General features: G+C 56.4%; 2 protein-coding genes across 19 annotated transcripts in view; one reads left to right on the top strand and one right to left on the bottom strand.

Annotated features, from left to right (window-relative positions):
• Positions 1-5,035, top strand: part of MAP4 (microtubule associated protein 4) — a 98,836-nt gene extending 93,801 nt beyond the window's left edge. For 4 of the 5 annotated variants that reach the window (XM_055413705.2, XM_088831808.1, XM_055413707.2 and 1 more), the window contains 4 exons: positions 880-961; positions 2,474-2,586; positions 4,434-4,623; positions 4,750-5,035. In XM_055413705.2, the coding sequence (XP_055269680.2) occupies positions 880-961; positions 2,474-2,586; positions 4,434-4,623; positions 4,750-4,757 (393 nt within the window). In that variant the 3' untranslated portion in view covers positions 4,758-5,035. Of the gene's footprint in view, positions 1-879; positions 962-2,473; positions 2,587-4,433; positions 4,662-4,749 lie in introns of those variants that run through there. The other variant, XM_088831807.1, reaches the window with a different exon arrangement.
• A 2,469-nt stretch (positions 5,036-7,504) lies between these two features.
• The window catches only part of DHX30 (DExH-box helicase 30), a 28,357-nt gene continuing 13,285 nt past the window's right edge, over positions 7,505-22,576 (bottom strand). For 12 of the 14 annotated variants that reach the window (XM_055413713.2, XM_055413716.2, XM_055413721.2 and 9 more), the window contains 18 exons: positions 20,281-20,411; positions 19,539-19,649; positions 15,015-15,316; positions 14,421-14,541; positions 13,564-13,713; positions 11,683-11,835; positions 10,569-11,405; positions 10,310-10,385; positions 10,119-10,223; positions 9,681-9,856; positions 9,281-9,487; positions 9,117-9,198; positions 8,853-9,046; positions 8,572-8,731; positions 8,325-8,482; positions 8,130-8,233; positions 7,917-8,056; positions 7,505-7,824 (listed from right to left, as the gene is read on the bottom strand). In XM_055413713.2, coding sequence (XP_055269688.2) covers positions 7,571-7,824; positions 7,917-8,056; positions 8,130-8,233; positions 8,325-8,482; positions 8,572-8,731; positions 8,853-9,046; positions 9,117-9,198; positions 9,281-9,487; positions 9,681-9,856; positions 10,119-10,223; positions 10,310-10,385; positions 10,569-11,405; positions 11,683-11,835; positions 13,564-13,713; positions 14,421-14,541; positions 15,015-15,316; positions 19,539-19,649; positions 20,281-20,411 — 3,461 coding nt within the window. In that variant the 3' untranslated portion in view covers positions 7,505-7,570. The other 2 variants (XM_055413717.2, XM_055413722.2) reach the window with 2 other exon arrangements.

Raw genomic sequence — 22,576 nt, 5'->3', positions numbered from 1 at the left:
TTTCATGAGTAAAACTGAATGGTTTGTCCTAGAATTTGGGTTCTACTGAGGATATCCCCATGGTTTCACTTAACATATTCATTAGTCCTACATTTTTCTTCAGATTAATTCAGGCTTGGTTCTTTTTTTTACTCCCACATTTTTGCAGGACGTTCATAGGCAGTGGTGGTATTTCTGTCAGGAGGTACATAACATCTCACTCTTCTCTTCATCTCTCTTCCTGATGTTGGCGGCTGTTCTTGCCCAAAACCCTGAGTTCAGCAAAGGTGCACTGTGGTGAAACTGGAATTCTCCCATCCCTTCTTCATTTATTGGCTGGAATGCATCTATAAAGGGAAACTTCCCCTTATCAACTGTTCTTTCACTGAGGACTAGGCTTCACATTTGGAACACGGTCAAGAGTTGTGTGGGCTCCACATCCTGGCAAGAGCCTGGCCATGGCGAGTGACCTCTGTTGACCCCTCACAGGTCATCTTGGGTATGGTGCAAGATGAGCCTGCCGCAGTTGCTGAGAACACGTGGTGGCCTGCCTTAGCAGCTGCCAGACCTGTGACTGGGAAAAGTGCACTTCTCCACGCTTCCGTTGAGGCGTAATTGTAGCACTGTTGGAAAGACAGAGCCGAAGCAGAGGCTGCCATTTTGATGGTCGTAGGTAGTCTATAAATGATGATTGAGCACGTGAAGCAGTTAGTGTAGGGCCGATGCCCCTGCAAGAGATAGTGTGAAGAGGAGATGGAGCGAGGGGAGACAACAGGGAAGGCTTTGGAAAGGGCAGCCTCTGAGCTGGACTTTGGAGACCATAAAGAGAGCTTGGGTTTGAACCTGACAGTACACCCTCTCTGACCTGAATCGGTTTTGTGTGTTTGTTTTTCTCCTCAGGTTCAGATTCAGAACAAGAAGGTGGACATCTCTAAGGTCTCCTCCAAGTGTGGGTCCAAGGCTAACATCAAGCACAAGCCTGGTGAGTGTTGCCTGCCTCATCCCAGGTTTCACCCCTGTGCCTCTGTCATTTTCATTAAGACCCCTAGAGCCGCCCACACCCAGGGCACAGCAGTAGAAACAACACAGTCCTCAGCCCCTGTCAGGGAGGGACTTTCTGGGTGCTAACCTCTTTGTTGGAGGAGGAACAGTTTGTAAGGGCTGCCGTTTGCATGGGCAGAGAGTCTCGAGGCCCCTCTGTGTGCACAGCACTGGTGACCTAGGCCCGTGGCAGAGGTGCCCTACCAGCTGAGACCCTTCTCAGCCTCCCTGATGCACATTCAGGAGCTGGTGCCGAAGGAGCTTTAGAAAATGGTGGCTGGACCTCGCCTGTCAGATGCAGGAGCAGAGAATATTTCCAAGCAGTGAAGCATCAACCACCAGTTCCCACAGGGAACAGGAAGCCATTCAGCAACGCTGCCTTGGCCCACGGATGTGGATCTTGCTGCCACAGCAGTCCAGACTTTCCTTCCAGCAGCACAGGCCTGGTGCTCCTACAGAAATGTCTGGCAGCTGGCATGTTGTCTGGGCAGGGCCTGCGTTCTGGCTGTACCCTAAGAGTCTCATGTGTCCTGATCTAGAGTCTGCAGCAGACCTGGGGCAGGGCTGTATCTGCAGTAGCAGGCACACTGGCTGACAGCTTACCTTCCTTTTTCCATTCTATCTGGAAAATCCACTCTTCTGAGATAACTTCTTCCCTAGTGACATTGAGTGACTTGAGGTCCAGGTTTTACAATAGGCCAGAAGTCCAGTGGGAAGGATACCTGGAGAATTGGGAAGGAAGGTAGGTGACATGAGCAGAGAAGAGATGGGAGAGTGAAGAAGGCCCGGGGAAAAGCCCAGCTGAGAGTCTGGGTGGCTGTGAGAGCTCTCTGGCCCTTGCTCCCATGGCCGCACTCCGGCCGAGCTGCGGATGTTGCCTGTGTACAGACTGCCTTCCCCCTGCTCCCACCTCTCACCGTCTCTCCTTTTCATGACAGATTTGGTTAAACTGTTCACCAGAGCATACGCCCATCCTGTCTTGCTGGTCACTCCTCTCCTCCCGTATCTGTGCTGGCAGCTAGAAAATCAGGATTCCAGGATCCTGACCCTGACCAGCAGGGTGTCCATGAGGCTGAAAGCGGGCTGGACTCCCGTATCACTGTCGGTTAAAGGGAGGTGTCACTCCGCCAAGTGACCCCGAGGCAGGCGTGCATCTTGCCTCCTTTAGAAGCTCTCCTGGGGCTGCAGGCAGTGCATGCACGGTGGTGGTGGGGTAACTTTCCTTCTCTCTGGCCGCGTGGTGAAATTGACTCAGCCTGACCTGGAGAAGAGGAACCCTGTTGTGACAGATGTGTTCAGTGGGCCTCCACCCGTGTCCTCAGGGCCACCAGGAGCAGATCACGTTTTCCCTGTTTCTCTCCTGGGCACAGCCCAGTCCTTGGCCAGCCTCCTGGCTCTGCCTTTAGGGGTATTTTTCTGACAGCCATAATGACCCATTTCTTTTTGGTTCCAGGTGGAGGAGATGTCAAGATCGAAAGTCAGAAACTGAACTTCAAAGAAAAGGCCCAGGCAAAGGTGGGGTCCCTCGATAACGTGGGCCACCTGCCTGCAGGAGGTGCTGTGAAGGTAGTGCTTGGGTCCTGACGGGGCTGGAGGTTGGTAGGGGGGGCGCTGTGCAGCTGGAGCCTGGTGCCAGCAGATGGGTGCCTGTCACCGCCCCTCAGTCACTTCAAGAGTCATGTTTCACCCACTGCATGACTATTCCCATCGTCAGTCATTTGTCCTGAGTGAGGCAGGAGAGGTGAAGAGGCCCCAGCCCAGTCAGCTCTCATCTGTCCAACTGGAGACAGAACCTTCTCCTGAGAGCCATGGGCTGCGTTTCTGAGCCCATCTCAGCTGTTTTCAGAGGAACAGGGCTGACATGCAGGCCCCACTGAAGCCAGGGGTCAGTGGAGTGCAGTTCTCGCAGCACCTCGTGAGAGGGCAGCGTGGTGCTCTGTGTCAGGCTTCCTTTGGGGCTTGCGAACGGGGTGGCGCGTTTTCAGCTGCCCGTGGCAGCAGACCCGACATCCACCTCCTCAGGCCTGTACTGCCAGGCCCTGAAGAGTGCTCGGCTTCCTATCCTGGTTGGGCCTCTCCTGCCTTCCCTCCCTCTCTTCCCTTCCCCTCCTTCCACAGTTCTGTGAGACCCTTTGTCTGCCAGAGATTCTGTCTGTGTTCCATGTCATCAAGTAGGGGGCACATGGGAGCAACTTCTTGAAGGCTTCCAAGCCTGAGGGTGGCTGCAGCTGTCTCAGGAGATGGGTGAGGAAGCGGGGATGTGAGCGGTGCTGTGGTCCTTCCTCCTGTGTCTGACCGCCCCTTGCAAGCTCCATCCCAGCTGTGTCCCGGTCACCCTCTGCTCCAGTTCAAGCCCCGACTGGCTCCCTTGACCACTGGGGGCCCTGGCTCTATCACAGACTTTCGGGTCGTGCTCCACACCTGTGAGGGGCCATTCTCTGGGTGGCCTCCCTGGGGCACTAACTTCGGTGTGGTCCCAGCCACGTGGCAAGCACGTGCAGACCAGGGCTCACTCCTGGGCCTTTCTCACCGCCAGTCTTTTTTTCATTCACATCATCTCCCTTTTTTTTTTTTTCTTTTAACCACTTCTGGAACTATTTTTCTAGCACAGAGGCCATATCTTTCACTGTTCTAAGCAGGGACCACCCTGGAGCCTTCCATTGTCATCTCTGGGCCTTTGTGGCACAGGCGTACCAGTTCGCCCAGTGCCCAAAGCCCCTCCCTCTTCTGCTCTTTACTGACACTGGGGGTCCACGGTCCCCACAGTCCTTACTCTCCCCTGAAGCTCTCCTGGCCCCTGTAGTCTCCCTCATCATACCTCTTGGACACTTTCTTGGCTCCTGTTTGTCCCAGGCCCTGAAAGACTGCCCAGCACAGAACAGGCCTGTGTCAGGGGTGAGTGAACAGTGATTAGCCAGGCAGGGAGTCTGTGGGGTTCCTCAGGTCCTAGGTGGCAGCCTGCACCCCACGGGAATGGTTCCAGCTGCCACAGCTCCCTAGCCAAGTCCTGACCTGCAACTTGAGATCATTTCTCAGGTTTTTTTGCTAACAACCTGCTGTCATAGTTGTTTTGATCTGGCATCAGCCTTGTTAAGGAGCCGGGCTGTCACGTCAGAGGCTTCGTGAGGCCGCCCAGAGGAGGCTCCTGGAGTACATCCCTAGCCAGGCTGCACCCCCTTCCTGCCCCAGAGCTTAGGTCTGGGTTCTTGCCCAGCACTGGGCCATTCAAACCAGGATTCGGCCTGGTGGGTTGGGGTAGGGGAGGGGAGCACCCAAGCTCGACTCGCAGATGTGATGTACGTTAGGCCGTCCAGACAGTGGGGGTGGGGGCAGTGTGTGAAACCCACCACCATCACCATCCCACTCCCTCCCCAACTGACCCTGCACTGTCTCCCCCACTGTTTCATTTGTAGACTGAGGGCGGTGGCAGCGAGGCCCCTCCGTGTCCAGGCCCCCCTGCTGGGGAGGAGCTGGCCATCCCTGAGGCAGCGCCTGAAGCTGGCGCCCCCACTTCAGCCAGTGGCCTCAGTGGCCACACCACCCTGGCAGGGGGTGGTGACCAAAGGGAGGCTCAGACCTTGGACAGCCAGATCCAGGAGACAAGTAAGTGGCTGGGCTTGGCCTGAGGGCCAGCCAGGGGCCCTGCCACTGGCTTCAAAAATTGAAACTCCTTTGTTTTCTGACTGGAGAGTGGCCTGAATTTTAACGAAGCAACCTTTTATTTTCCAGGCATCTAATGCTGACATTCTGGTCTCGTCTTCCGTCCCCTGTGTCCCCCTCCTGTCTCCCCTGTCACCCTCTCCCTTCCCTCCTCCCGTGTCACTGCAGATTGAGACCTACAGGCTGACGTTCCGGGCAAACGCCAGGGCCCGCACCGATCACGGGGCCGACATTGTCTCCCGCCCGCCCTCACTTCCCTGGCGGCCCCAGCTCAGGCAGCCGGGCCCCTAGCTCCCTGCCCCAGGCCGCCCGCCAGCCTGTGGCTCTGGCCCTGGGCAGCCCTCTAGGCGCCCCCTCCCTCCCTCCCTCCCTCCCTCCCTTGCTTGCCCAGGGCAGCAGCAGTTCCCCCCATGCCCACGCTCCTTCCACTTCCCACCCCAGGCCCAGCTCCCTGCTTGGCTAGCATCCTCACCACTTTGCACCACTGCTCCTCGGAGAAGGTTGGGTGGAAAATGGGGTAGGGAAGAATAATTTTGGGATCTCCTGAGACCTGGGGTGTAGGGGCGAGCTGGATCACAGCATCCTTTTCATTTGTTTGGGTTTTTTGGACCAAACCCAAGAGAAACTGACATACCTTCCTTCCTCGCTGGTCCATCCGGAAAGAAGAGTGGAAGCAGACGTCCACATGATGGCTGCCGTTAACTGCATCCCCTGGAGCCTGCTAAGCCACTGCCTCTTCCTTTGACCCTACGATGGTGCCCACTGTGCAGGTGGTACCAGGCACCACTTGCTGCCCTTCCCGAGTTAGTCAGAGGCAGCGTTGCCTGTCCCTGCTCCTCCCCATATCTGCCTAGCTGCTGTCACACTTTATCTTTTCTTTTTTAATAACCTAAAAACCAGTGGAGTAGTTTTGCAGGTTGAAGCCATGTCTAAATGAAAGTCCTCAGTAGGTGTTAAAGGAAACAGGGAGGGGAGATCCTGAAGCCTCCAGCTGGGAGGTCAGGTGTCGGGAGCTGCCCTGGCTTGGGCAGCTTGAGGCCCCAGCCCCGGAGCTGGTGTGGGCAGGGCAGGCGTGGTGTGGGGGCTGTGGGCTGGAGAGCAGGCAGGGACCGCTAGGGGCTGGTCAGTGTGGGCTGGTGGTTCTGGCATTTTGTGTGTATGCTGCTTTTCTTTTCTAACCAAGAGGCTGGTTTTGGCATCTGTTTGTCTCATTCCCTGGGATCTGGTGAAAGACATAAAATTGGGACTGGAGAGGGCAGTGGAGGTCAAATTCCTCCAAGCCTGCAGCCTAGGACACTGCCGGGGAGCCCGATATGTCCGGCACGCATGTGGATAGTGGGGAATCAAGGCTGGAAATTTAGAAATAAGGACATGTGATGGGCCATCCAGGCTCCTTTGTAGCCTGACTGGAGAGAGGGGAGAGGGGAGGCAAGCCCAGCCTGAGGAGGCGTGTCCCAGTTAGGCCTGGTCTTGGGATGGCTGCAATGATTAGCCCTGGGGATTATATTGACATGAAGATTCTTATTGCACTTGTATTTTTTGTATTAAAGTTTGCATGGTTTCTAATAAAGGATTAAAATGTAAGTTTGTAGTGAAATGGCCTGGGAGTCTCCAAGGCTTCTCCTCTGAACAGTGTTTTCTGCAGTGCAGACTTGGCCCCCACACCCTCCCACCTCCTCTTCGGGCGTCCCTTGGCACTGAGAAGGTGGGGGGCCCTCGAACTAGACATCATTCAGATTTGACGTCCATGTAGAGGGAGGGTGCCTGGGCTGCGAAGGTTCTCCCCATTTCTGAGGTAGCATTTTCTCCAGGGAGGTTCGACACCACATCTCCATCTCCCCAAGCACTGCCATGGGTAGAAATTGCAGGCATCTTGTGGAAAAAGCACTTCCAGAGCCAGAGGCCATCCAGGGTGCTTCAGTAGCACCAGGAACATCGGGGTGTCTGTTTTGTCTACAGACAGGGGTGAGGGAACTGGGAGGACACAATGGGAGGTGGGGTGACAGTGCTGGGCCTCAAGGCACACCCATGTCAATGCTGAGGTGGACAAGCAGCTCTGGGTCTTCTTACTCCTTTGGCCAAAAGCAGGGGTGGGAGAGGTGACCCCAGTGGAGGGCCCTTGAGGGGGCGCTGGAGTGGTCAGTGTTCTGAAGGGTAGTTGGTCACAGTTGCATTGACGGGTCCCGCCAGCCAGAGCCGCTGAGAAGCCTGCCCTGACAGGTGGGCCCAGAGGCCCTGCGCGCTCTGCTCTGCAGCCATCGGGGCAGGGACATTTCTGTGCTTCCCCATTTGCTTATGGCTCAGCCGTTCCCCATGTCAATCTGTGGTTGTTGTAACGATTTCCAGAGTAAATAAAGCTCTTGTGTCCCAAACACACAGGCCCTGTCTTTTGTGCGTCCTTTTCTACCCCCCCGGCTTGCGTGGTCCACCCCTCGCTATCCCTTTGCATCACGGGCTTGGAGTGCGCCCTGTGGTCTTCGCCTTAGCCCCTCATCTGTGGACCTGTGGCTGTGACCGAGGGTTACAGTCTGAGTGGGCCTTGGCTGCTTATGGAGATCTTCCCTCCACACCCCCCCGAGCTGGAAGGGGGCAGCCAGACTGCATGAGGATGCACTCGGTGGGCCCTGCCACACCTGTAAGGACAGTGCAGAGACTAGGCTGGTCCAGGCTCCCGAGGTGTGGGTTTTAGGCCCCTTCTTCTACGACCTTGGGTCCCTCCCTTCTGAGCCTTCATGCTTCTCTTGGTTTGGGGAGTGTGGCCCCCAGCCCAGGGCGCTGAGGTCCTCCCTGAGAGAGGAGCCCCGCGGATAGCGATGCTCACAAGGGATAAATAGAACTTTATTTTAAATAAACATTTTCATTCTGTACACGGCGCCAGCAGAGACGGCGCTCAGTCGTCAGCTGTCTTGCGCACGTCAAAGCTGCCACAGGGCCCGCGCAGCAGCTCCGCCAGCAGGGCGAGCAGCTGCCCGTGTTCCTCCTGCACACAGGGTGGCAGTGCTGCCAGCTCGCTGCGCAGGCTCCGCTCCACCATGCGGCCCAGGGCCCGACGCAGCTCCCGCAGCAGCCGCACGGTGCGCGAGTCGCCCTCCAGCCGCAGCAGGTCACTGTCACTCAGGGAGATGGTGGCCCGGCGCCCGTCATCTAGAGGAAGGGAAAGGCGCGAGGAGCCCAGGTGAGGCTAGGCCCAAGGAGGCAGGGCAGCCAGAGGTGTGGAGAGGGGTGCGGGCACCCACCGCGGATGTGGACGTCCCCGTCGGTCAGCAGCAGCACAGCGAGCGGGTGCACCTGGGAGGAGTCCCGGACGAAGACGCTGCCGTTGGACTTGACAGCCATGAAGTACGTCAGCCACCGGCTCCGTAGCCGGGTGGCCTCCCTGGGGAACAAAGGGCTGGGTGAGGCCCCTTCCTGGGCCACCCCCGCTGCCTGCTCCACCGGACAGCCCCCACCTGTTAATGGTCGACTTGTGCAGCAAGATGTTGCCGGATTTGGTCCTGTAGGTGACGCTGTTGGGCTTGAACTTGCCCTGCCGGGTCACCTTGCCCTGCCTCACCTGCAGGGATGAAGGGAAAGGGTGGGTAGGTTGAGCAAGGAGCCGAGACGGGAAGAGACCGTGGCCTGGTGCCCCCGCCCCGAGGCAGCACCTGGATGAGGTTGGGGTAGAGGCCCGCCATCAGCACCCCCTTCACCAGCTCCTCCTCCTCACTGTACTCGTTGCACTGGGCAGAGGCCAGGGTGCAGTCTGAGGGCTTCCCGACCAGGAAAGCCTCGTAAATGTTCTCGGAGAACTGCTTGATGAGTCCTGGGGAGGGAAAGTAGGGCTCTGCTCACCACACTGGCCCAGTGCAAGCTGGAGGGGCAGGGGGCTCAGGCAGCAGGGGACCCACTGACCGTGGATAAAGCGCAGGCTGGGTGCATAGAGCAGGTTTTCCTCCAGATAGTTCTCACGGGAGCTGCGATCCTGCCAGCGCAGCACCTCCTCCCAGCCGGACACAGCCCGCACGAAGGCCAGGTGGTCACTACCACTGTCGTGGCTCAACAGTGCCTTCACCTGTGAGGTGGGGAGGGTGCCGGGGTCACAGGGCAGGGACCAGAGGAGGCCACCTCGGGACAGAAGGCAGAGGAGGGCCAGGAGGGTGAGCGGAGGGCTGCGTGCAGGCACCGGGTCTGACCTTGTCCACCTCCGCCCGGTTCTGCAGGCTGCTGCTGAAGGGGTCCCGGGTGAGGCACGAGACGACCACTAACAGTGGGTGCAGGCAACGGAAGATGGCAGCCAACACGATGGCCTTGGCCAGCCGCGGGTCAGTGGAGATGTGGGCCAGGCGCTGCCCCAGGGTGGTCAGGTACTCCCGCTGGTCCAGAACCCCTGCAAGCTCAGCGGTCAGTCCCGCCCTTGAGAGCCACTCGGCAGCCTGGCCCAGCCGTGCCCCACTCACCGATCTCCTGAAGCAGGATCACGGCCTCATCCACCGCCTTGATGTTTGGACTATCTACGGCCTTGGAGAGGAATTCCACTGCCTACAGCATGAATGAGGCAGAGCCGCCGTCAGCCTGCACCCCGTCTGCGCGCTCCCAGGCCCCCCGCCCACCCCTGCCGCACCGTCTTCTCTGGCATGTGGATCTTGGCCTGCAGCACCAGGTTCTCCAGGGGTGTGCGCAGGATCTCTGGCACTTGGAAAGGGGCCATCTTTTCCAGCCGGCTCCGCGGGAAGAGGTGGTAGGCAAAGCCAGACTGGCAGCGGCCCGCCCGGCCCCGGCGCTGGATCACATTGGCTCGTGACACCCACACGGTCTCCAGGCAGGAAACCTGGGGAAGGGGGCCTGTAAGCAGCTACATGCACGCCAGAGGCCTTCCTCCACGCTCCCCCAGGCCTGGCCTTCATCCCACTCGACCCCTCGATGGCCCTCCCGCAGGAGGGACACTGGGACCCCGCACGCGTGGCCTTTCTGGACACGCAGGCCCGGGGTCGCCTGGGCTCGGGCCGGGCTGCGGGCGCCACCTTGGTCTTCAGGTCGTAGCGCTCTTCCTTGTGCAGCCCGCTGTCCACCACGTGCACGATGTCATTGATCGTGATGGAGGTCTCGGCGATGTTGGTGGCCAAGACGATCTTGCGCACCCCAATGGGGGGCTGCTGGAATATGGCCTTCTGGTCCATCATCGGGATGTTGGAGTGCACTGGTGGCAGCAAGAACACACTGGTCACCGGCACGCACCACCTCCGTCAAATCCTCCCCGCAAAAGGGCAGGCAAGAATTTCGACCCTATTTTGATGAAACTGAAGTCCAGATTAGTAATATGCCCAGCAGAGATCACCAACCTGGTAAAAAGTAGTGTGGCCTGGTGACAGACCCAAGACCCTGAGCCCGAGGCGAGTCAGTCCCTGGGACAGAGGGCAGGCCTGGTGCAGGGGCCACCATCCTCGCTGACGTGCTCTCACCTGGCAGGATGAGGTACTTGCTCTCATGCATGCCCAGGGCCTCCTGGAGGCGTTGCTGGACTCCTTTGATCTCCTGCCAGCCCGGCAGGAAGCAGAGGATCCCACCTGTAAAGGGGCCCTGCAGGCATGAGCCAGTGGCTCCTGGCAGGTGGAGGGCAGGGTGGGCCTGGGGGACGGAAGAAAGCACCCACCTGGTTCCCCACGGGCATCGATGTGCAGAACCAGATCGGTCACCAGGTCCAAATCGAGAGCGCATTCATCCTCAGACTGCGGTGGGGGAGAGAGGCCAGTCACAGTCCTGGGGCCAGGGGTCGTGCACAGGACACAGCCACACCAAGGCACGTGACCCCTCACCTCCAGCCCTCACACACCCGTCAGGCAGGCCCGACGCTTGCCATTTCTAGCAGGGACGGGGGCTTCCGGGGGGCCGGGCCAGGCGGGCGGCCTCACCTCGTGGTGCCTGTGCCGGTGCGGGTGCAGGTGCTTGCCCAGCTTGGCCAGGATGTCCTCCAGGTAGTGCTCCTTGACAGGGTACATGAAGCCGGGGACCTTGATGACGGGGCAGCCACCAAAGTAGCGGGAGAAACGCTCGTTGTCGCCGGTGGCGCTCATGAGCACCAGGCGCAGCGCCGGGTTCAGCCGCTGCAGGCCCTTGAGCAGGATCAGCAGGAAGTCCGTGTTCACATCTCGCTCATGCACCTCGTCCACGACCACGTGGCTCACGCCCTCCAGGCTGGGATTGCTCTGCAGCTTCCGCAGCAGGATGCCCACCGTGCAGAACAGCAGGGCCCCTCCTCGGGCCGGAGGCTTGCTTTCCAACCGCACCTGGAAGCCTACGTTCCGGCGCAGGGAAGGGCCCAGTTCGTGGCTGACCCGCTGCGCCACAGACACGGCCGAGATGCGGCGTGGCTGGGTGATAATCACGTTGCAGCGCGCACCGCGGCCCTCGGTCACGTAGCGCTCCAGCAGCAGCTGGGGGATGCGCGTGGTCTTCCCACAGCCCGTGTCCCCAGCAATGACCACCACTGGGTGCTGCTCGATGGCACTGAGGATGGTGTCCCGATGAGGGTCCACGGGGAGCTGGGGTGCCTCCTGCCAGACTGGCCCTCGCCGCCGCCACAGCTCCAGCAGGCTCTGGCTCAGACGCAGCTCCTCTGCTTCTGACAGTGGCACGTAGGGCTTGCCTGTGATGGGGTCACTCAGGGGCCCCGAGTCCTTGCCCAAGGGCAGGATGTCCTCACCCTGCAGCCGGAGCTCTGAGGAGATCCACGAACTCTCCACGGGGTACTGGGGGACAGGAGAGGCAGATGAAATGATGAAGATCAATACTTCCTCCTCTACCCACAGCCAGGCCCTCCACGATGCACACCTCGACCAGACGCTGTGGTCCAACCTGCCGCGCAGGACTCAGTCCCTGACTGCCCCGGGACATTTATGGCCAGGACTGGACGGCTCAGGGCCAGGGTGCTCCCAGGTTCCACCCAGCAGGGAAGCAGGGGGTCACTGTCGCCTACTGCAGGTGGAGGCTGTGGGCAGGTGAGGGGGAACATGGGGATTCTCTTACATGGTTCAGGAAGGTCTCGATCTTGCGGAGGATGGGCTCAGGCACCTGGATGGTACACGGCCGGCGCTGGGTCTCACCCAGCTCTCGCAAGGAGGCCAAATTATACATGGCGTGGGTGAGCGGCTCATTGTTCCGGTCCACCAGTCCCAGGCTCTGCAGAGGGGCACAGGTGGCTCGGTCTAGGGCCCGCTCCCCAGAACTGGCCCAGAGCTGCTGGGCAGCTCCAGAGAAGTCCTGCAAAGCAACTCCCCCCACCCCCCTCAGAGCAACCTCTTTTGTAAGATTTTTGGGTTTGGACTGACATGGTACAGGAGGGAGAAATTAGGAACCAGGAAGATGTTAAGTCTCCACCAAAAAAAGTTAAAAACAATTCAAGGAAAGTAAGACCTGACGTGTCTGACTATTAATCACAACCCCCAGCTGGCCAGGTCTGTGCCCCTGAGAAACCTCTCCCTGAGCAGCAGGGGCCCCCACAACAGCCCACTCTCACGTCCAGGAATTCCCAACATAGACCTCTGGGCCAGGTGGGCCAGGCCCTTAACAAGCCCATAACCTGTAAGCCCCTTTGCTTTCTCTGCGCAGCAAAGTCACCAGCCCGATCCCCCCACCAACCTTTCAAGTCCAACTGCCACACCACCTCCTATCCCTGCACGATACCCAGTTCATCACACAAATGTACATGGAAATTCCTGTAAGTATCTACTTACACAACTTGGTAAAATAAGCCACTGGAAGGGAAACTCTTGTTTTATTTCTGCACATACCCAAGACCACCTCCCCAGAGGTAAGACAAAGCATTCCAACACATTGGAAAGCCAGCCATCTCCCCCATACTCTGTCATGTCCAGATTCTGCACTTCTAAGGAAGTCTACCCCTGCAGGGACCAATCACCTTCCTCTAGTCTCCGAGTCCCAGGAACAAAAGAGGTGCCCACAGGGCCACCCTGCTGCAGGAGAGGCCCCTGCCCTTTCCCAGGACTCTGAGGATTTATCTGCAGTCTCTGCCTGCAGGCAGCCAAGTGCTAGCAGAAGACGGCTGCCCCTGGGAAGCTTGCTCCTTCCTGAGACAGGTGTCTACCGTGCTTGGGTCATCTCGTCACTGTTTTTGTCGGATTAAAATACAGACTTCCTCAAAGTCCTCCCAGTTAGCCCTACTTCTGTCCTCTTGAGCCACGGGTAACAACACAGCCACTCCCTCTCACCACTTACCCGACCCCATCCGTCTTCAATTCTCCAGGATCTCGCTATCTCTCCCCATCAGTCATGTATGATATTCAGTTCCCAGAGCCAAACGTATACCAAAGGTTTCTGTCCATTTGGAGTAAAACACGGTGTCTTTCTTCTTAGTCCGCAAACCAGACCTCCACTGGGTTCAATAACACCCACGACTGGGGAATCATCTCAACTCCAAAGCAGCGTCAGAACAACTGCCAGCTGTAAGCCACATGCCTTCGCCTGATTGTTGGTCCCCTCACTCTGCATCCCACATGAAGTCACATTGTTCGCGTTAGCCACAAAGCCCAAGTTACCAAGATCTGTCTAGATACCAAGCCTGGCCCCCGACAGAGACACCATTTCTCTAGCTCCACACCATTCAGAACAATGATGAGCATGTCTCCTCCTGGCTTCACCCGGGTTCCAGCCCACAGCACTGAAAAGGCCGAGCTCACAGCAAAGCTCCTCTGCAGTAAGTGTGGAGAAGCCCTGGAAATAGCGCCCCCAGAGCCTGACACACAAGGCTGTGACACCAGCTACTTCGGTGCCCAGGCCAGAAGCCTGGCAAAGGTGGATTTTCATTTCCTAGGAAAGTGGACCATTTGCCAAGGGTAGCAGGAGCTCCGAGACGCCTCACGCATCACACCAGGGCCCTTGTGCACTCACCTTCAGTTTCTTGCAAGCCAAGGCTGCTGCTTTATTCTCGGCCTCTGCTTTGCGACGGCCCTTGGCCACGAAGGTCATGGGGCAGGGCCAGAGCAGGCTGAGGGTGGACAGCTTCGTCTTGGTCCCCACGGTATGGAACTGCATGAGGTTCTGCACAAAGGATGAGGGCGGCGTCACAGGACGGCAGGGGGCGAGGACCGTTCTCCAATGCCACGGAACCCAGACACGGACTGAGCCCCCATCTGAGCAGGCACCAAACAGCAGCCACCAAAGAAGTGCCACTGAACAGGCAGAAGAGAGCCCCGCGGGGCCGCCGTTCCAGGATCTCGGCATGGTTTCGCAGGAGGAGACGGCATCTGGGCGACGCCACTACCTGCCCTCCTAGCCCAGTCCTCAGCACTTTCAAGGCACAGGTGTGATGGCAGCTGGGAATGGAAGCTGCCAACACAAGCTAAGAGCCAAGCACATCCTGGGGGAACAAAAAGGCCTTGCACCTGGAGAGAAGCTCTGAGTAACCAAAGCCCCTCAGCCCAGCAGTGAAGATGAAAACCTCAGCAAACCAGCCACCCGCTCCCCAACCCTCCATTGGTGCCCGCACCCCTTGAACAGATCCAGGGTCTCCACTCCTACAGTCCCCAGCCCCCTCCCGGGCTCCAGTGTCCCGACTTCCATTCTGCCCCTGCTGCTTCACCCTCCGAGGACCCCAAGCTCCCCCAGCTAGCCCAGGCTGGGCTAAGGGAATGGGCATCTAAGGCCTCCCACAGACCTACATTCTCCCTCCCACCTGATCCTGGGGAAACCCAGACATGAGCAAGCCGGCTCCCCACTCACACACGCTTTCAGAAGACCCAGCTCACCTTGGCTGTGGAGGAGGATGTTGCTATCTGAATCACCTTGGCCAGAAGGTTCTTGGGAAGTGGAAACTGGGTCAGAGCCCTAATAGCACTGTCGTCATCTGTCATTTCAAAGGAACCCCCCCTGAGAGGACCAAAACTTTAAGTGAAAAAGCGCTCTCTTCCCAAGTCAATTTCACCTGCTCTGAAACCCAGGGGCTCGGACATGGCATCACTGCAGTGGACAGCCAGGAGGTGGGGGCATCTCCGCTTGGCCTGTGGTCCTCTCACAGACACACAGCACAAAGGGCATGCCCTCGATTCCCCCAGACACACAGGAGAGTGAGAGCAGGGGGCAGATAGAGCAGTTGCCAGGGCTCTGAAGGGCTCAAGTGTGAGCTGGAGGCAAGACCCATGCTGCTGTCTTGGAAGAGCCCAGCCAGAGCACATGGCCACAGCTGGCTGTCCCCAGACAGGCAGATGTACTGATGAATGACAGACAGTGACTGAGACGCAGGGCAGGGGCCTCCCATCGCAGAGAAGCCTCCCAGGGAACGTGCCCCAACCCCACGTCAAGGCACAGCCCGTTTCCCTGGCCTCCCCTGCCCCTGGCTGTACCTGGAATCCCTGAGTGGGGCATGGGAGTCCTGCTGGGTCATAGACAGAAACTCAGTGACGTCGATGGTCCCTTCTTCCAGCTCTTCCTCCTCATCCTCCTCTTCCTCCCGACCCAAGGAGCGGGACAGGCCCCCGGGTCCCCCTGGCCGGATGCTCTCAGGATTCAGCTGCCTCCAGGAAGTGGGTGGCATGGTGGGTTCTGGGCGCCACCAGCTGTCAGCCGGAGAGCCAAAGCGATCGGCTAGCACACGGTATTTGGCTGCATCGAACAGCTCGTTCCGGGGACCCAGCAGACCCCAGCCCTAGGGGGAAAAGGGGGGCGCTGTGAGGGCCCATAGCACCCTCAGCGCAGGCTGCACATAGCGCCGCAGGCTCTTCAGAACCTGCCCAGTGACCCCACAGGTCCCTCATGTGTGGAAGCTAGGCTTTTTCACCTGTCTACTCACCTCAGGCCTGGCCCAGAACTGGGCACAGGGAGAACACTTAACCTGTCTAGCATCAACAGATGAAAACGACAAGGTAAATTCCCATAGCTGTTAGACAAAAGACCAAGAAACTAAAGAAAAATCTCCATTAAAAACCGCACAGGGCAACAGGAAGCAGATGCATTCACAAACGATCCAGAAAGCCTCAGTGAGTGGCGTGATTAGGAAATATGCCGTCTATATTGTAAAACAGATATACCTCTGAAACAAGAATCCTACACTGGGAACCTATTCTAGAGCTAACATCAAATGTTTTTAAAGCCATTTATACAAAAACATTATTTTAAAACATTCTTTTCTAGAGAAAATCAAATAAGACGTTTGCCGAGTCTCTAACGTGGACAAAGCAACACGCCCGGCACTCGGTACCAGCAAGAGAGAGGACGCCAGGCCCCTGCCCTCAAGAAGCCCTGACTCTAAGAGGCAGAAGAGGAGTGCAGGAAACCAGCATCCAAGGAACCAAACAGCAAGCAAGAAGCTGGAACAAACAGGAGCAGCATATGAATAGAGCACTAGGTTACAAAATTCAAGTTGGGAGTGGTGACGACAACAGAGGTGAGCCGCAGAGTCAAGAGGCTTTCAGACGCGTGGCAGAAGACGGCGGGCGCCCAAGTCCAGGCACCGCTCCACAGGGCAGCTTCACCCCACCTGACTCCCGACAAGTTGAGGAGTGACCACTCCCTTCTTAAAACTCTCCCCTCAGGTTTCCGAAAGAACCAGCTATAATTTAAAATGGTATCAGGTAAAGCCTATTCACAACAGCAACAGTAACCACATATATTTTTTTAAAAGGTATAGAATTTGGTAAAAGGACACAAACGAAGGGCGTTCCTGTGATGAAACGTTTTTGCCCAAGGAGAGCAAAGCCTCCTAAATTAAGTCATGTAATGTAACTGCAATCAAAGTGTGGATGGACTCTCTGGGCCCTTGACAAACTGTCAGAGCTCTATGGAGGAACGCACAAGGATTCCAGGACAGTGAGACGCTGTGACAGAGGCTGGGCAAAGGGCACGCCACACACCCTGACACGGAGAGAAGCCACAGCTGCTCGGTGAGGGAGTGCGGATGCCCGGCCCAAGAATCAGCTGTCGCGCTTCTGCCTCACTGTTTACACGGACTGTCCGATTATACGGAAAACAAACACAGCACCCTCTCCCTTGGCCTTCCCCAGGACAGCATTCTTTTCCTCCCTGCCTCCCACTCACCTCCCAGCCTGCTCCGTCCACAGACTGCTTCCCTCCCCGGGGCTCCTTCTGCAGACTCGTGCCTGGCCTCTGCCATCGGACCCTCCCCTGCCCTCCGCAGCTCTTTAACACCCCAGAGAAAAGTTCCTGCGCTGCTGCTACTGGCATTCACGCCTGCTCTGGGTGTCCGTCTCTGGTCTTGCCTGACCCTGCTGCGGCCGCTGGGGACTATTCCTAAAGGCAAACTCAGCGTGTCATTCCAGCAGCCACCACCAGTCAGCAGGCTCAGCATCCACAGATCAGTCAAGACTCCTATCGGAGACACCTAGTAAGTGTGGTGAGGACGTGGAGACGCTGGAACACTAGTGCCCTGTTGGGGGGAAGGTACAGTACTACCGTTACTATGGAAACACTATGGCAGTTCCTCAAAGAATGAAGAATTACCATATCATCCAGCAATTCCAATTCTGGGGATTAAGAGCAGCGTCTTTAAGGGGTATCACCCAAGGTCACTGCGGCATTATTCACACTGGCCGAAAGGTAGACCCCAGAGTCCATCAAAGGATGAACACATACACAAAATGTCATATATACATACAACAGAATACAGCAGCCTTAAAAAGACAAATTCTGACCCTTGCTGCAATATGGATGAATCCTGAGGACATTATATTAACTGAAATAAGGCAGTTACAAATTTCACTCATATGAGGAGTAGTCAAATTCACCGAAAGAATTTGTGAATTCTGGGTTGGCCAAAAAGTTGGTTCAGGTTTTTCCATAAGCTGCTACAGTGGTTGCCAGGGGCTGGGGAAGGGACTAGGATGGACAGCTGTTTATCGGGTACAGAGATTCAGTTTTGCAAGTGGATGAATTTCTAGAGATTGGTTGTTCAACAATGTGGCTGTGCTTAGTATTACTGATCTGTACACTTAAAAGTGGTTAAGACAGTAAACTTTTTACCCACAATTAAACATACAAACAAACAAGGCTACGAGCACAGACAGAGGAGAGAGGACAGGCTGGGGAGGAATGTGAGCACAACTTGCTGAGCGTGGTCTCGGTTTAAAGTGCCTTTTACATTCGGGTAGACAAGCTCCTCTCACCCTTGGCACTACTGACATTTGTGCTTGTTGCTCAGTCATGTCCGACTCTTTGCGGCCCCATGGAGTGAAGTCCACCAGGCTCCTCTGTCCTTGGGGATTCTCCAGGCAAGAATACTGGAGTGGGCTGCCATGCCCTCTTCCAGGGGATCTTCCCAACCCAAGGACTGAACCCAGGTCTCCCACACTGCAGGCAGATTCTTTACCATCTGAGCTACCAGGAAAGCCCAGTGACATTTGGGGCTAGGTAATTCCTTGTTGTAGTGGGCTGTCCTGTGTGTTACAGGACATCCAGAAGTATCCCTGGCCTTATTACCAGCAGCATTCCTCTTTTTGTGGCCACCAAACACGTCTCTAGACCTTACGAAGTGTCCCGTAGCGGGCAAAATCCCCACAGATTGAGAATCCCTGAGGTAGTGGCACTCAATGAGGGATGGCAACTTCCAAGACATTAAACAAGAAAGGATGGTTAAACTTCTGAGAGAGACGCTATCCACAGGGGGAAGGAGTTCAGAAAAGGAGATATTTACAGAGAGTGGGACTCGAAGAGGAGCTTGGAGTGAGCCGGAGAAAAGGAGAGCAGGCACACCCATCGGCTGAGGAAGATGCCCCGCGGTGCCAAAGCCACAGGACACTGAAGCAGAGCTAGGCCTGAGGAGAGGCTGTGAGCCTGGCAAAGCTGCCCCGGTCAGCCAACAATCACCATGAAACACTACGAGGATGTGAAGGGAAGCGGGGGCCGCAGCAAGGGCCGCGGCGCTCAAACAGAGAGAGTGCGGACCACAGGCGCAGAGAGCTCTGTGTGGGAAGCAGGGCCTGGGGAGGGGTCGGAGCACTGAAGACTTTGCTTTTGACTAAGCCTCCCTACTGCTTGCAGGGTCCCAGTTCCCCAGCCAGGGATCAAACCTGTGCCCTCGGCAGTGAAAGCGCGGTGTCCTAACCACTGGACCGCCAGGGAATTACCCAACACTGAAGAAGTTTTGATGCCTACAGAAAAGAATCAGATGAGGAAGGATTGGAAAATTAAATAAAAGGGTGAGAGATGGGATGGAGAAGACGCAGAGAGGGGAGAGAGAAAAGAGAAGGGTTGTATGGAGACCCAGGATAGGAAGGGGGACCTTTCCTCCTCAGATCCAGGAAGGATGCAGGATAATGACGTCCGCAGACTGTGAGTGGAAAAAAAGCTGAAGGAATATAGCTTTGTCCCTGGCAAAGCAAAGACCAGGGAATGTGAGGAAGATCCAAGGATGGCACAGCCATGAAGGGGGTCGGTTAGGGAGGGAAAGAAAGGCTGGGAGCAACATTGAAGATCTAGTAACTGCTGCCTAACCAAAAACTCAAAGCAACCATGTCCCACCACTGGGAAGTGAGAGAAATGACTATCATTCTCTCATGGCAAGCAAGAGGACTATGGGGCCACAAGGAAAAACCTCTATGAAATAACAGGGAAAGAACAGAAGCCAAGACAGCAGTCTACTTGGACAGAGGGAGTGCTCTCCACTAAGAGGTTCTTCGCTGTGGTTTCTGAACCCACAGAAACTTAAGTAACTACAGTGACAAGAAAATAATATTCATCTGTTCCCTCAATGGCTGAAGCAAAAAAGGAGCCACATGATGAAAAGGGCTCAGGACAGGTTGAGTGGTTGAACACTCTGCCATCCTAAACGTAGGAGCATCTGGCCCCAGGAAGACCATTACTGCAAGAAGTTCCCAGGAGGGAGGTCTGCGTGGTTTTCACGAGGGGAGGGTCACCTTGAACAGCTGGCAGGCGGCGGCTGCAGCCTGTCTCTCAGCGTCAATCTTCTTGCTGCCATAGCCTTCTACCTCCACGCTCTTGGGCCACTTTATGTGGAGGGTGACTTTCTGAGGAAGAGAAGAGAGAATCAGAAGCCCTGCCTCTCTGGGCTACAAAGGGATTACAAATCACACGGAGAATCCACAGGAAAGCTGCAGCCCTCATGGCAGCAGGGCTGAGTGTGAGACAGAACCCCGACCCCATCATTAGCTCCTTGGAAGGCTCCAAGCCCCCCACCCCCCAAGCCACTGTCCCACCTCAAGTTGCTTTGCTTCTTCAAAGTGCCATGTTCCAGCCAGAGGGCAAGGTGGGACCCACCCTTATTCTTAAAAATCTTCATTCAGAATGGTTTGCCTGCATGCTTCCTGGTCCCAGGACCTACAAGACTCTGGGAGCAGGAATTATCATCAACTCTAAACCTCTACAGTTCCAGGAAGTTGAGGAGGGACCAATACCAGGGCCCACTACAGTGGCCTGTCTTACACAAGATGAGAGAACGTCTCGCTTCAACCTGCCCATGTTTCCTTTCCCTAAACCAGACTCTTCTCCAGACCTAGCTTTGTTCTGAGATTCTCCGCTGACCATTCTCAATTCAAAAAACCTACACTATGGCCTCCCTGACGAGAAATCTGGGGGAGAAAAGGGCAGCTGGTTTCCTTCCTGAGACTCAGACCAACACGCTTTCCTGCCACCAGTTACCTTTTTCTTCGGTCCGTTTGTGTGCACGTAGACCAGTTTGTCTTTTGCATGTGAGATGCCAAGGGCTCTTCCAATCACACTGTTGAGAAGATTTTTGGGCTGTGGAAACTCTTTTAATAGGTCCCTAGAAGCTAAGAAAATAAGGACAAAGACGTTATAGTTGTGTTGCTTTAAAAACTCTGTGGGGTATGTTTCAGGGCAACCCTGGGCTGGATACTGAGGATGTTGGCTCGCGACCCCAAACCACCCAGGAGCATCTTAAAAAGGAGACAGATGGCTTCAGGGTTTACAGGGGGCAGCGGACCTAGACCCACTGGACAACCATCATGTGAAAGAGAAGGGTCAATGCCCCAAATGCCAGAGGGGAACCAGCCAACATCCTCTTCCTCACCCAAGCTCCTGACTTCATACATCAGCTATAGAAGCTTACATGGCAGCAACCCCCACAATCTGATGTCTGAAAGAAAGCACTAAACAGAAAAAACAAAACAAACCCAATCACACACACACACACACACACTGGAGATCAAGACAACGCAAGGCTCCTCCTAAAACAACAGATACACAAAAGGGAGGAATGCCTGCAGAGTCTGAACACCAAGCCACAGTTCTCAATCACACCTCAGTGCCCTGCAAAAGGCCTCCCCTTTCAGCCAGATTATGTGTAAGGACACTGATTAGAGACCTCCAGAGCTGAGCCACAGGCATGAGCTGGTCCTCCCAGGAGTTCACTGCAGTGAACCAAGTGGAGGCAGGATGCATCAAACATCATGAGAGATACCTTACATTTGTTTACTTGCACTCCAGATCAACCCCAGAGCACAAATGGGTGAGATGTCCGCCTAGAGGCAGCTTGTGCCAAACACAGGACTTAGAGAGACCGTGAAGAATCCTGCTGAGAGTGGCTGAAAACAGAAGGAAGAGTCCCGAAGCACCAAGAGACGCAGGGTCAGAGGAGATGGAAAGCTTTTTCATTCTCCACCCACAGTCTCCGGCTTATAATTCAGCTCCATAAAACATTTTTTGTAGGGCCTGTGTGTGTGTATATATATACATATGCACCTGTGTGCATCGATCATAAGTCACGTGGGGAACATCTTCACAGCCCTGCACATGGATCCCCACAGGACACTTGAGAATGGTCGTGGTGTTGGGGAAGTCTCTGTGTTCTGAAAACGCTCCTCTGTAACTCTGCTGCCTGGGTTCAAACTGTTTCCCTGGAGCAGACTCCCCTGTCAACTGGCCAAGAGGGAAGATTCTGCCTGGCCCTATCTCCTTCTGAAGGATAACTCTTTAAATTACTAAGAATCAAGTAGCCAAGAAACAGTTTGTAAGCAGACTCAAAGGGCTTCCATCTCACAGGAGGACCTAACTTTAAGTAGTCCACTAGACACACTTATAATATAGATGTGCAGTGGTACCCACTCCAGCTCTATAAAGAGGCAGAGGCTAGCGCACTCTGCCTCTATCCTTGATCAGCAGGGGTGCTCTTACTAGTTTCATTTCCTGCACTACTCAGGAGGCAGGCGCTGGGATCCACTTAGAGCAATCATTCTGTCTCTATTTCAATCTTAAAGTCCCAGGTTTATACTGAGCGTTCCGTTTTTCTTACAACGGGAAGCCCGTGATGCTCTAACCCTAGACCACCGACCTGGCAGGAACTGGACGTTTACCTGTTTCCCCCAGCTCCCTCGTGGTACGCACCTCACCTACTGTCGCCAGGTGCAGGCGCTCCAGTCCCAGACCTCTGCGCTTGGGGTCCATTTGGACCTGAACCACACTGTTTTACAGCAGTTGGGTGCGGCCCGCCACTGAATGGCTGTCTCAGCCATACCGAAGAGGGCCCGACCCCGGCCCGCGCCCCTAGCTCTGCCAGCCCCAGGAGTCAAGGGCGTCGCAGCCTGGCTGCCCCCGCCACTGCCCTCACCGTTCACCATGCTTCCATCGCCTTCCCCAGGCTCGCCGGGGGCCGCCTCGGCCTCGGCGGCCTCCTGGGTGCAGTCGGGGCGGGAGCAGCCTGTCGAGAGGCCGCGCGGGCGTCCCTGTCGCCCGATAGCGCGGGGACCCGACGGCCGCAGGCGCGGAGAGACGCCGGCGGCCAGCGCCATGAGCCTCCTGGCGGTCGCCATCTCGCTCCCGCCCGCCCCCGCGACTCCGGAGCCGGGCAGAAGGGCAGGAACGGAAGGCTCGGGCACCGCGCGCCCCCTGCCGGACGGGCGGACCCGGGCCCGACCGGTGGGCCGACCGGATCGGGATAGGATCCTGCCGAAATCACTCCCCTAGTAAATCCAGACCC

This window comes from Moschus berezovskii, chromosome 24 (assembly GCF_049115385.1).
Source record: "Moschus berezovskii isolate FMDL1 chromosome 24, NW_MosBer_1.0, whole genome shotgun sequence".
Classification (NCBI taxonomy): Eukaryota; Metazoa; Chordata; class Mammalia; order Artiodactyla; family Moschidae; genus Moschus; species Moschus berezovskii.
The sequence above is the reverse complement of the archived record's forward strand: the minus strand, read 5'-3'. Positions and strand labels throughout refer to the sequence as shown.